The sequence below is a fragment of the Cicer arietinum genome, chromosome 7, assembly GCF_000331145.2.
Source record: "Cicer arietinum cultivar CDC Frontier isolate Library 1 chromosome 7, Cicar.CDCFrontier_v2.0, whole genome shotgun sequence".
Lineage (NCBI taxonomy): Eukaryota > Viridiplantae > Streptophyta > Magnoliopsida > Fabales > Fabaceae > Cicer > Cicer arietinum.
This window is the reverse complement of record NC_021166.2, coordinates 50,577,888-50,592,495: the sequence shown is the minus strand read 5'-3', so window position 1 is coordinate 50,592,495 and position 14,608 is coordinate 50,577,888. Positions and strand designations below refer to the sequence as shown.

The window sequence follows — 14,608 nt, the reverse complement described above, 5'->3', positions numbered from 1 at the left end:
TTGAATAATAATTTAAATTATTGGAATAATTGCTTTTAAATTTTTAATTAATAAATAAATAATGAAATGTCATGTTAAATTAAATTAAATTAAAAATGGGTAATGCACTAGCAAGAGAAGTTATTTTATTGGGTTAGTGGGATGAGATGGTATTTTACAGACACAAAATTGTTCTCATGAAAATTGGAATAAGTTTCCCACCACTCTAGTTTGGGAATAAAAGTCTTGCTTTCATGTAGAAAAAAACTCCTGGGCATAATTTGTTGTTCTTAAGAATCTTTTTTCATTCCTTCATAATTATTATATGGGTACATTTATTTCCAGCCTCCTATATCCCCGGATATATTTTGCAAAAACTCACCCTTGGTCTTGTTTTTTGTTTTTAACCTCTATTTATGTTGATTAATTTTTGTTGTTGCATTTTTGTTGATGTATTTTTTAATCTATATTTTTTATGTATTTAATGATTTAGCTTCCTTTGATTCTTGTGTTGGTGATCTTTATGATGTCGGCAACTAACGCTTATAAAAAAAAAGTAGTTAACGGAAAACTTCCTTAAAACACATATTAAACTTTATTTTACAAATATAACACAAATTGCAAAGAAATCAAACTTTTTTAATAAGTGTTTGTATTTACTATTGATGCATTTTATGTTGATTGATTCTTAAGATGGTTGAAATAAGACTCATTTTGTATCACATAGGCAAATTTGAAAGAAACTAGCATATACAACTTCAATATGTCAATGGTAAAATGATGTGAAATAAGGGATTAACCAAAATGAAATCAATTTGATTGGTCTTGTTGATATGGTCAAATAAATTGTAAAATATGGTAGCATTTCACGAGTTCAATGGTTGAGACCAAACAAAGAGAATTTGGATCATGGATTGAGACCTATGTTTTGTGATACTAATATACCTCAATTGGTGATTGATGCAAGGGAGAATAATCATAAAGTAGAGATATATTTTGAGCACTCTCTCGATAAAGAATAGGAGATATATTTTAATGATTTTAATTATCTATCACATGTTATATTTTGAAGTTTGGTCTAACTTTTTTAAAACTAGGTCTTAAATCTTAAGTTAATAATCACATTCAATAACATTATTGCACGATCGTATATTTTAAATAAGTAATCAACCTGTCAAATTCAACTATAATATGCTTTAAGTCTTACAGAAATTCAATTGAAATAGTAAAACAATTAAAAAATGGTTAAATATATTTTTAGTCTCTATAAAATATCGTTTTATTTTTCGCACTTATAAAAAAATTCATCAACTTTTAATCCCTTAAAAAAATTTCATTTTTATTTTTTGTCCTTGATTTTATACCAACTACTCTGTGTCTTTCAAATTTTTGTAGCTTTAAAATTCATATTTAATTTTATCGCACGTTAAAAAATTCTAAATTTTTGTACGGAAGTTGTTAAATATATTATAAACATTACTGCAAAAATTATTCAATAACTTGAAAAATACACAATAGTTGATATAAAATACGGGACAAAAAATGAAAAGGAAAACTTTTAAGGAACTAAAAGTTGATGAAATTTTTTATAAGGACTAAAACAAAAATAGTGAAATTTTATTGGGACTAAAAACTTATTTAATCCTAAAAAAATATCTATTACATAAAGATGTTAACTTGTTAGACCTAATAGATTTTTAAAAAAACTTATGTCTGACATATTTAAATAAATAGGTTTTATTTTTTTTATAAAGTATAAGATTGACATTTTTATTAAACAAGTGGGGCAAAACTAAGCCTTAAATAGGTCCTTGCCTGACAGTGTGACATGTTAGAATTAAGTTGGTTTGAAGAACTATGACCTTAATTGTTTTTTTATGATAACGAAATTATTTTGTGGGAATAATTTAAAACATTAATGTTTTTATTTAAGTGTCCAGTTCTTAGATCATGTAATATTTAAACGACTTTGCACTGTATCCTCTGATATTTGGATAAGTTAAAGGAACACTAAGACTCCACTCTGAAAATCGTATTCTAAGTCTGATAAACGCGTTCTGAAACATGCCTCTGGTGATTATGTTGTTGCAAACAATCCTCTAATTATTCTACCTTTGATAAGTGTGTAAAGCAAATTAATCGTCAGACTATGATAAGTATGACAAGAAAATTGATCGTATGTTTCTGATAACTATGACAAGTATTTTATCGTCTAACTCTGATGGAAAGTCAACACTTTGATAAAAAAAAGTTAACACTTTGATAAAAAGTCAATGATCTAAATAAAATAAATTTTTTTTCCTCTGCAGAACATCTTGAATTTGTTATTTGCCTGAAGGTCTATGTGACATACTCTAAACATGATAACTTTTTATGTCTCCATATCAAGATACGCATAATCAATTACAAAGATAAATAACCTTTAATAGTTAATCAATATATGTAGATTTGATACAAAACTTTGACATACATGTTGATTTATTGCAATCAGGACAACGATTAGAAACTCTAAAGTTTATCTACAAAAGACGTGCAACCCTACTTGAAGAATGCACAACAACAATACTACAATAAGTACGATGCAACTGTCACGCACCTTTGTTCTTAATCATGTTATTTTATCTAAGCGTTAAGAGATTTTTCACTTTCTAATAGTATAGCTTTGTAAACACACTCTTGTGAGAGTTATTCATAAAACACGCATAAACACAATATGTTTGTAACATAGCCCATTAGTGAGTGCATCTCTCAACAACTTGACTCTACTAAGATAGAACAATCAGAAGACTTGAACACAATTTATGTTGAGTAGTTGTTGTTCAGTTGACATTTGATTTAGTTAGTGAATTAGTGGATTAAATCATTTAGATTGAAGAGATTGGATGTGACTGTCGTGTTGATGGTGAACTAAGATAAATTACTTGTGTTGTTTTGTGTTTATTGTTTCATCTAATATGCTTTAAACATTGAAGAATACACAACAACAATACTACAATAAGCATAATACAGCCGTCACACACCCCTGTTCTTAATCATGTTATTTTATCTAAGTGTTGAAATATTTTTCACTTTCTGATAGCATAGTTTTCTAAACACACTCTTGCGAGATTTATTTAGAAAACACGCATAAACACATTCTATTTGTAACCTAACTCAGTAGTGGGTGCATCTCAACAACTTGACTCTACTAGGATGATAAGACTTGAACACGATTAGGTTGACTTTCAGTGGACGTGTGATTTAGTTAATGGATTAAATTCTTTAGATTGAAGGGATTTTGCGTAGCTACCATGTTGGTGGTGAAACAAGATAAATTATTTGTGTTTACTATTTTATCTATTCTGTTTTAATCTTGCTAAAAACATTTTAGAATAAAATACAATTCAAATTCTCCCATTTCTTGTGTTTCTTGTTCTACGATTGATATTAGATTTTGGCCTCAAAACTAAGCATTTAACCATGTTTGAGTAAAAATATGTTTTTATTATGACTAACTCTAAAGATGAAATTACAAGTGGAAATGTTAATAAGCATCTTCTATTTGATGAAGAAACGTTTGGATACTGGAAGGATAAGTTTAGAAGTTTCTACATCTAGCATGATCATAAACTTTGAGATATAGTCAAAGATGACTGTGAGGCTCCGAAAGGTGCTGTTGATGTTGAGATACTAAAAAATGATCTAAAAGTTGTAATTTTAACTTACTTGGTACATCTAAAAGTACTTGTAAACTATGTATCTTATATAGTTACAAATTATTTAAGTGGTAATAATTACAATGGTTTAATTGATTGTCTCTGATTTTATTAAAATGTATGAATTTATTATCATATTCTAAACACATGGTAAAAATTTTACAGTAAGTGTAAATGGTCATCTGAATATTAGGTCCACATTCAAAGAAACATCAATGTTTTGACTACTATATGAAATTGAGCTTACAACAATAGACGAAGTTTTATCAAATAATGGATGAATAATAGCCATGCAAGAAGACTTTAATCAATTAAAAAGAAATTATGTATGAGATCTTGTGTACAAACATAAAGAAAAGAAGTCAATTGGAACCAAATGAGTTTTAAAAAAAAATTGAATGAGAAATGTGAAGTAATTAGAAACAAGGCTAGACTTGTAGGTCAAAGATACACTTAAATTTTTATTTATGTGGCAAAGTTAGTGATAATCAAAATTTTACTTTCATTTTAATAATTTTGAAAGAACCACTAATATATGTTGATGATATAATTTTTGATTCTACTACCAACAAGAGAACTACTAGGTGTTTAGTGGACGTGTGATTCAATTGGTGAATTAATAAATTAAATTATTCAAATTGAATTGACTAAATATAACTATCGTATTGATTGTGAATCAAAATTACTTAATTTGTGTTGTTCTCATCTATTTTATTTTAAAATAAAATATAATTTAAATTGTATTTTTTATGTTTGTTGTTCTACATAACTTAATTCGATCTCTAATTATTACCCTAAATGATAGCCTATCGATTAAACTAATAATAAATTAAAGTAGTGATTAAATCAATTAATGGCCAATATGAGATTGGAACATGGTGGGCAAATTTGACATTTGCCTAAAGCAAAAGAAACACAAATTCACTGAACTATCGGTATCACAAATTTTCATATTTTGACTGGGCAAGGCCAACGAGGCCGGTACCGGCAAATAGTATACCCTCGTTCTCGCGCCTAATTCGCCAAATTCCAATTATACCCTCGTTCTCGCGCCTAATTCGCCTTCACTCTCTCACACTCACTCACTCGCTCTTTCTCTTTCATTTCCATTCGACCTTCGATCAAATCTTCTCTCTCGATCAAACGTGACTAGACGCTGGATTCTTCTGAACGAAGGTATCGATTTCAAGCGTTTTCTTCTCACTGTTTAATTTCTCTTACCCAATGGCGATAATTTCACGATCCTTGCCCTTTTTTTCTTTTTTAGACTTTCGTGTTAGAATGCGTCAAATGCGCGCGTTTTTTATATGCTGAAAGCTTCTCTGCTGTTTTGATTGATCTGTTTTTGAAATGTCGGTTTTTGTTAGGTAATTTTTTGTGATTTCTAGCTAGTGTTTCCCCATGTCATTAGGAAGCACAGATACCGACATCAACATCAGACATAACATTGATACACCAATTGAGAAAATGAATTAATTGAATGTAAGGAATGTGTTAGTATTGTATTGGTGTCGGCCACTAACACGCGGCGGACACCAGGACTAGCCTTCGATTAGAAGTGTCGGTTCTACCAAGCTCTCTCATTACTTATATGCTTCGAAGCACATAAGCACGACATTGATATGTTGATATCAATAATAATTTTAAAAATGAAAGTGATTGTAACTAACTACATGTGTCGGTGTTAGATAGTGACACGTGTCTACACATGCTAGACACCGGACTTGCCTTCAACCTCAGTAGATTGAAGAATATTTTTCATGTTTCATCAAATCAAAACGTTCTAGTGAATTTTTGTTTGTTGAGAATTTTAAGAAATACATGGTAATGTATCGTTCAGCCTTTACTGTAATTTGATTTAATGTTTTCATGATTGATGTAGTTAATCACCTTGTGGAATGCAATAGCTGTAAAGCTGGCAATCATATTGAAATTGTTGATATATTCTGGTCTCTTGATATTGTTTATTTACTTTGTTTTGAAGTTGTAGAGAAATTACTAACTTTGTTACTTGTAGGTGGATTGTGGATTTCATTATGAATGAGTATCTGTTGGCTTCCTTGGAAATTGTATAATGGAAGAAGAGGAAGAATCAAAAGAGATAAAAATATCTGGTGATGGATTGGATAATCATGAAGTGATAGATAGTGTTGGAGAACAGTTAGATGAGAGTCATCAGAAGGAAAATGTAAATGCCGGTAGTGGCATCGGCGATGAACAGGCAAATGAAAGGGTAAGCTTACAAGGACATGAGATTGATTTTGAAAATACAGTTACAAATGACAACCGGTTTGAGCAAGTATCCTTGGAAGATCGAGAGAAGAACAACGAGTATGTGGAGTCGAACCATTCTTTTGGTTCAGAAGATGTACAATACCATATTGATGGGAATGCAAAGGAATTTCAATCATCAGAGTGTACTTCTTCGCCAGTTGCCACAATGCATCATGATAATCTTTCGTACAGCCCTGGGTCAGGGGGACATTTTGGTCATACAAACAAGCAGTCTGCTTCATCCATTGGTTTTGGTTCACCTGGATATTCTCCTGTTTGTTCTCCACAAAAACCTAAGCAAAAAAATGCTATGCCAAATACATCAGCAGAATTGCTTCATTTAGTTGATTCTGCAATCATGGGGAAACCTGAAGGTATGGAGAAACTGAAGAATATTGCAAGTGGTGTAGAAATTTTGGGAAGTGGTGAAGAAATGGAGAGTGTGTCTTTTTTAATTGTAGACTCGCTTCTTGCAACAATGGGCGGTGTTGAAAGTTTTGCAGAGGATGGTGATAATAATCCTCCTAGTGTAATGCTAAACTCCCGTGCAGCCATTGTAGCTGGTGAAATTATTCCTTGGCTTCCTTATGTAGGTGATTCTGATGTTGTCATGTCGCCTAGGACACGAATGGTAAGGGGACTACTTGCCATATTACGGGCTTGCACTAGAAACCGGGCAATGTGCTCAATGGCTGGTCTGTTAGGTGTACTGTTGAGAACAGCAGACAAAATTTTTACTGTCGATGTTGGCTTAAATGGGCAAATAAGGTGGGATGGAACTCCGTTGTGCCGATGCATACAATACTTGGCTGGGCATTCTCTCAGTGTTAATGATCTTCGTAGATGGTTTCAAGTCATTACAAGAACACTTACCACAGTATGGGCTTCACGCTTAATGCTTGCAATGGAGAAAGCAATAAATGAAAAGGAATCAAGAGGGCCAACTTGCACTTTTGAGTTTGATGGTGAAAGTTCGGGTTTGCTTGGTCCAGGTGAGAGCCGCTGGCCATTTATCGACGGGTATGCATTTGCAACATGGATCTACATTGAATCATTTGCTGATGCATTAAGTACAGCTACAGTTGCTGCTGCAATTGCTGCAGCTGCATCAGCCAAGTCAGGTAAATCGTCTGCTGTGTCAGCTGCTGCAGCAGCTAGTGCACTTGCTGGTGAAGGTACAGCACACATGCCACGGTTATTCAGTTTTTTATCTTCTGATAATTTGGGTATAGAGGCTTATTTTCATGCTCAATTTTTGGTTGTTGAAACTGCTAGTGGAAAGGGAAAAAAGTCATCTTTGCATTTTACCTATGCTTTCAAACCACAATGCTGGTACTTCGTTGGTCTTGAGCATATAGGCAAGCATGGAATTCTTGGCAAAGCAGAAAGTGAAGTCAGGTTATATGTAGATGGATCTTTATATGAAAGTCGTCCTTTTGAGTTCCCTCGAATTTCAAAACCTCTGGCATTTTGCTGCATAGGAACTAACCCTCCTCCTACTATGGCTGGTTTGCAACGTCGTCGTCGTCAATGTCCTTTGTTTGCTGAGATGGGACCTGTTTACATTTTCAAGGAACCAATTGGTCCAGAAAGAATGTCAGGCCTGGCTTCTAGAGGCGGGGATATGTTGCCTTCTTTTGGTAATGCAGCTGGGCTACCATGGCTAGCAACAAATGCCTATGTACAGAGCAAGGCAGAGGAAGGTGCGCTTCTAGATGCGGAAATTGGAGGTTGCATTCATCTGCTCTATCACCCTAGTTTGCTCAATGGGCGTTTCTGTCCAGATGCTTCACCCTCTGGTGCTTCAGGTTAGAGAACGTTAATCAATATTTTTTTCTTCTGTGTTATAAAGTGGATATTTAAACACTGCATAAATGCATATTGATTTTTTGTGCAGAAAGATACCTGATAAATAATCTCGGAAAAGTTAGCTTGTAGGTTTATGTGATCAAAATAAAAAATGTTTTACTATATTTTGGGTTGGAATTCATAAGCACTACAATGGATGTTGTTTCTCTAGTACTGAAGTTTTTTGTTGCATATATTTATTAAAGAGATCTGCGTTGCATTTTACTTATGCATTCAAACCACAGTGTTGGTACTTCATTGGTCTTGAGCATATTGGGAAAACAGAAAATGAAATTAGGTTATATGTAGATGGATCTCTATACGAAAGTCGTCCTTTTGAGTTTCCTAAAATTTCTAAATCCCTTGCATTTTGCTGCATCGGAACTAACCCTCCTCCTACTATGGCTGGTTTGCAACGTCGTCGTCGTCAGTGCCCTTTGTTTGCTGAGATGGGCCCTGTTTACATCTTCAAGGAACCAATTGGTCAAGAAAGGATGGGACGCTTGGCTTCTAGAGGAGGGGATATAGTGCCTTCTTTTGGCAGTGCAGCGGGGGTACCATGGCTTGCAACAAATGCTCAAATGCAGAACAAGGCAGAGGAAAGTGTTCTATTAGATGCTGAAATTGGAGGTTTCATACACTTACTCTATCATCCTAGTTTGCTTAGTGGGCGTTTCTGTCCAGATGCTTCACCTGCTGGTGCCGCAGGTCAGACAATTTATGGGTATTGATTTTATAAATATAGATAAATTTTTATACTACTGGTTGATCTATGTTAATTTTGTATGTATAAAGATTCCTGATGTAGTTAAATAATCTTTCAAAATTTTGTTTGTAGAGGGCATGCAATTTATAAGATAGCCGTTAGGACATCATCCCCCAAATATGAGATCAAAGACTACCAATTCACCATGAAGAAGGAGAGTTCGAGTGGTTTCGATGAGATCTTGATATTTGTGTCCACCGTGGTTTCAATGAGATCTTGGTATTTGTGTCCAGCTGCCCCATTTTGTTGAGGTGTACGAGCACAAAATGTTTGGTGTAGAATGCCTTTAGAAGCCATAAAATTTTGAAATTCATGGGCATTATCACTACGGCAAGAGCAAATAGAAACACAAACTTGTGGTTTAATTTCTTGACAAAATTACTCTAAAATAGAGAATAATTTAGATATATTTTTCATTAAAAATAACTATGTATAACAGGAAAAATCTTAAATAAAGGTAACCAAATATTTGGGTCCAAAAGTGGAAATAGTACGAGAAGGTTGAGGTAACATTGCTATTGGTAAAGGTATTAACACAGTAAGCCAATGTGATTGGTCTAGTGAGAAGGGGTTTGGGTAGTATGCATAAGGTCCCAGGTTTAAACCTCATTGCCTCCATTATACAAAAAAAAGAAGGTAAAACACAATCTTGAGAATGAATCAAACGACTAGTAGAGAGTTTATTAAATGGACATCCAAACACAAAAGCATAAGTGGTTGACAGGGAAGTGAGTATTTGGACAGTACCAATCTATTGGGATTGAGTTTTGGAACAATAGACTTAAGTTACATTAAGTATGTAACCGGATGTAGAATGAGAGGAGGAAATAACCTTATTATTAGTAATGTGGTCAGAAGCACTGAAGTCAAGAACCTAGGGGCCAAGGAAAGGTGTCTGAGAAATAAAAACAAATGAATTACCGGTGTACGTATTAGAAGCAATAGATTTAGAGCTCTGGCATTCTTAAGCCAATGGAGAAAATCTTCATAGTTGGCTGGTGAGGCATGAGGAGGATCCATGGTCTTATGACTGTTCGAAGAATCAGCCTTCAAGGATCAATATTATGTCCCAGACGATGGCAGTGCCCACACTTGGGATGAGGCTTGAAGTTGGATGATCCTCCTCGATTGGTTCTAATTGTTGATATAAGATGCAAGGGAAGGAGTGCTACCAAGAGCAGGGACAACAGAGCTCAGTAGGTGGTTTAGCTGGAAGCTAGAGAAGACAATAGAGACTGTAGACATATCCAGAGCAATGCCAAACTCCAAAACTTGACCATGAGTGACAAATTACTCGAGAGGAAAATTACTGAGTATGAGAAAATAGAGGCATGAGATGGTGAAATCATGTGTTTGAACTACATAACGAAGTTCTTTTTATATAGGCTTACTGCAAATAAATACTATTTAGTATTTACATTGAGATATACCTAATATAAAATAATTACAAAAATCCTAATCATATTTTTAACACTCTCTTTCAAGCTATTTAAATCATATGCACAAAGCTGGTTACATATAGCTTATATGAGGACCCCTCAAGGACTTGGCGAAAATGTTTGCAAATTGATCATTTGAACCAACAAAACTAGTGGTGATGTCTCCCTACAAAATCAGGTCATTTGTGATCCATCAAGTTTTAGCAAAATTCAACTAATCTCACCCTATTTAATGCTATTATTCTCAAAATATCCTTCAATGAAACAAATTCACATATGAAACAAAATGAAAAGAATAGTTTAGGAAATGCAATTATTTTTTTGATTACATCAAGAAAATTGAATGAGGTTAATTACTTTTTTTAGTTTGTTTGTAAGTTACTTTTGTTTATAATTGAGGACGCAATTATTTTTTTGATTACATCAAAAAAATTGAATGAGGTTAATTACTTTTTTTAATTTGTTTGTAAGTTACTTTTGTTTATAATTGAGGACGGCGAGAGTATTTATGTGAGGCATATGTCAGTATTTAAAGCTAGAGCCTCAAGTTTATTAAATGATTACTTATAGTTATATTTACTACCAGACCATGATTAAATTTCTTTTATGCATCAAGGTATTAAAAATATGTTGCATTATTGTCCATTCTTGTTATGGTTCTTTTGTTATGATTCAGGAATGCTTCGACGTCCTGCTGAGGTTCTTGGGCAAGTCCATGTTGCTACACGAATGCGACCTGTGGATGTCTTGTGGGCTGTGGCTTATGGTGGCCCATTGTCTTTGCTTCCCTTAGCAATAAGTAATGTACACGAGGATACTCTAGAACCACATCAAGGGAATTTTTCTTTGTCAGTGGCAACTACATCTCTTGCTGCTCCGATATTTAGAATTATATCCACAGCTATTCAATATCCGAGGAACAGTGAGGAGTTGGGTCGTTGCCAAGGACCTGAAGTTCTATCTAAGATTCTAAATTATCTGCTCCAAACCTTATCTTCACTTGGTATTGGAAGACTTGATGGAGTAGATGATGAAGAACTTGTTGCAGCAGTTGTCTCACTTTGTCAATCTCAGAAGATCAACCACACGCTGAAAGTGCAGCTCTTCACCACATTGCTGCTTGATATAAAAATTTGGAGTTTATGTAGTTATGGAATACAGAAGAAGCTTCTGTCATCACTTGCTGACATGGTTTTCACCGAGTCTGCAGTGATGCGAGATGCCAATGCCATTCAGATGCTTCTTGATGGCTGCAGAAGATGCTACTGGACTGTTCCTGAAAAGGATTCAGTAAATACTGTTCCTCTAACTGGAGCAACAAGACCAGTGGGTGAAGTCAATGCTTTGGTTGACGAGCTCTTGGTGGTGATTGAACTTCTAATAGTGGCAGCATCTCCTTCAATGGTCTCCGATGATGTCCGATGTTTACTTCGGTTCATGGTTGACTGTCCACAACCTGGTCAGGTAAGTAGTGAGATAGGGTGCTTGTATTCTCTCTCTTTCTTTGTGTAGTATCCGAAAGTAATTCTCAGGAAATATGCTATCATAAAGCACATAGATACACAACATTCTTAAGAACATATTTTTAGTAATAGAATATTCATGTTAATGTTTCTATGGTTTTTATGTTGTCTCCAATTGCTTGGTAACTTTTTGTTTTATGTCAGCAATTTGAGTTTTCACATTGAAAGGTTGTTATTTATTAATCCAACATTTTTCTATGTACAAATAAAAGACTCACCCTGTTTCTTTTTGATGTCCAGTTAGTTGTTGTTTTGGTAGAAAATTCCTCCTGACACGAGTCTATCTGGAGGCCTCAGGCTTTGCATGTGCATTTCTTCTTGTTTACACTAGGATTTATCTTTTATATCCTGTTTTCTTTGTGTTTAAGGATTGTACATACTTTTATTATATATGCTATTTATCTTAATAAATTATCTTATTTTTATATGAAAGTTATTTTTTGTGAGTTTTATTATATAGATATCATGTGTTGAGAAAGAGGAAACTGAGAGAGGGTATGAGTGTATTGGTGTGTATTACATCGCGGAACTGTTATATATACACAATCACAATATGCACAAAGATTGCATGATTGTATATAATAATAACCGCCCTATTTACATGATTTCTAACGCTCCCCCTGAAGACAAAACTTATAGGTCATATGCCACTCCATAACTATTAGAAAATTGTAATCTACTCTAGATAGCGATGAATATTCTGTTTTCTGAAATTACTCTTCTATTCAAATGTTACTGATTACAACACAGGGCACTCTATTTATAGAGACACCATTAGGCTATAGGATCTAACTAACTTCAGTTAATTACAGGAAGTTACACGAGTTGTTGTAGGATGTGTGTGGTGCACTATAAGCTCTCACGAGCTGGAGTTGCTCGTATATAGGTGGTGGTGGGAACTTCCAAGCATATAGGTCTGACTTATTTGCTAGTTGTAGTTTATAGAAAAATCAGTTGCACATAACAGGGGATCGGAGCTTGTGCTATATGTCTTGACCTCCACCATCATCAGAATCTTCTAACTTTCCTACTGGTAGTTGTGCAAAAAGAGGACTTTGGTGAACTAGGACTACTCCAACTAGAATGAAATATAAGCAAAATTAGCTCATATTTCTTGGAGTGAAAAATCAATAACTTCTCTCTTATTTAACAATGAAATCTCTAAACTGCCTCTCATTTAATATAACTTTTCACATTTCCAGCTATATAACTTATTAATCATTGAGGATAATTTAAGCAATAGACTAAACTTTTTATTGGGATTGCATAGATTAAATGTGACCAACAATATTTCTTAATATGCGTTATTTGATCATTTTTTCTTATAATTCATTCTGGAGAGGGTGTATCATTATGCTTCAGGCAGTAGTACTCCATTGGGAGTCATTTGACTGTCCATGATAAGTCACAACCTTGTTGACAGGGTGAAACTTGTGTGTCTGTATGGGGTTGGGGGGTTTTATGTAATTGAGTCCTAATTAGTTGGTTGGCCTGTAATAATTAGGACGAGGAAGTCGATGTAGATTACGATTTATACAAATAAAAAGAAAGGTTTAGAGGGAGACTAGCAAGGAGCAGACTCTCAAATATTTGCATTCTAATTGTAATTAGGGGATTTCTTCCTAATTATTTTTATAAAATATCTGGTTTTATCAACATCACATTTGATTCAAGCTAAAGGGTTGATTTGGAGAAATATATGTCACAATTTGTGACCAAAAAGTTCCTACCATACTTAAAGACAGCTTGATAGCTGTGTCTAGTCATTCTCTATGTCAGGGAATGTCAGGCAGTAAAGAGTCATCAAAGAAAGAATAAGTATAACAAAAACACGAATCTTGCAGTGGATGAGCGGACAGAAGAAAAGAAAAGATCATGAGAAAATTTATCAGAGAAAATTAAAGTAAAAAGAGAGGATGCAAAATCTTACTTTAGGTTGTTTGATCATGTAAGAAAAATGGAATAAACATAAGATAATCTGTCTAAAAGAGACAGAGGAAGACTAAAGAAAATTTTAGAAACCATTAACTAAAACATTGATGTAAATGGATTCACTGAAACTTGGTTTTTTTAGAGTTAAATATGCTGTTTGATCCACGTAGCTTTCTCCACCTAATGTATAAGACTTGGTTGTTGTTGTTGTATCTAGATGGTTACCTCCAATTCTCATGTTTAGCGGTTTAGTTTGAAATTGGAAAAATCTAAGATGAACATAGAATGCTTGTTTTTTTCTTTCCATTTTTTAAAAACTCTATCACTTATCTATTATCTAAAGAAAATTTTACTCATTATTTACTCCATTTTCTAGATTGCTAGGGTATTGCATCTCTTCTACAGGTTGGTTGTTCAGCCTAATACATCTAGAGTTCACACATTTGTAGAAGCATTCCTAGCATGTGGCGGTATAGAAACTCTTCTTGTTCTTCTCCTAAGGGAGGCTAAAGCTGGAGAAAATGATATCCAGGAATCAGTGTCAAAAAACCCTGGACATCAAAAAAATGAACCTAGTGCTAGCTGTGAGATCAAAGAAACATGCCAGGATGATGAAGGGTCAGATGTGAAAAGTGAAGCCATTTTACAAGACAGTGAACAAGGTTCTGAATCTGTTGATAGTGGCAGCAACCTTGATCCTGGTTCTCCTGATGCGCATATTGAAAGAACGATGTCCACCTCTGAAATTCAACATGTTAAGATTTTGGGAGGCATTAGTCTTTCCATCAGTGCCGACAGTGCCAGAAAAAATGTTTATAATGTTGATAAAAGGGACGGCATAGTTGTTGGGGTCATAAGTCTCTTAGGTGCTTTAGTAGTTTCTGGGCATTTGAGGTTTGACTCTCATGCTGATCCTGATACAACAAGCAACCTTTTGGGTGTTGGATTGCATAATGGGGGTGGTACAATGTTTCGTGATAAGGTCTCTCTTCTTCTTTTTTCCTTACAGAAGGCTTTCCAAGCTGCACCCAACAGGCTAATGACTCACAATGTTTATACGGCTTTATTGGCTGCTTCGGTATGATTAGTTCCCTCTACGTTAACCCTACTCTATAGTCTATACCAATGGAAACACATATCAGCAACAGTTAT

The 14,608-nt window shown here is 34.2% G+C and overlaps 1 protein-coding gene across 1 annotated transcript in view; it reads left to right on the top strand.

Moving 5' to 3' along the window:
• Window positions 1–4,606: 4,606 nt before the first annotated feature.
• The window catches only part of LOC101504120 (BEACH domain-containing protein C2-like), a 58,297-nt gene continuing 48,295 nt past the window's right edge, over window positions 4,607–14,608 (top strand). The window contains exons 1-4 of the mRNA XM_073363837.1: window positions 4,607–4,850; window positions 5,692–7,756; window positions 10,678–11,465; window positions 13,833–14,534. Of these exons, the coding sequence (XP_073219938.1) occupies window positions 5,749–7,756; window positions 10,678–11,465; window positions 13,833–14,534 (3,498 nt within the window). The 5' untranslated portion in view covers window positions 4,607–4,850; window positions 5,692–5,748. The remainder of the gene's footprint in view (window positions 4,851–5,691; window positions 7,757–10,677; window positions 11,466–13,832; window positions 14,535–14,608) is intronic.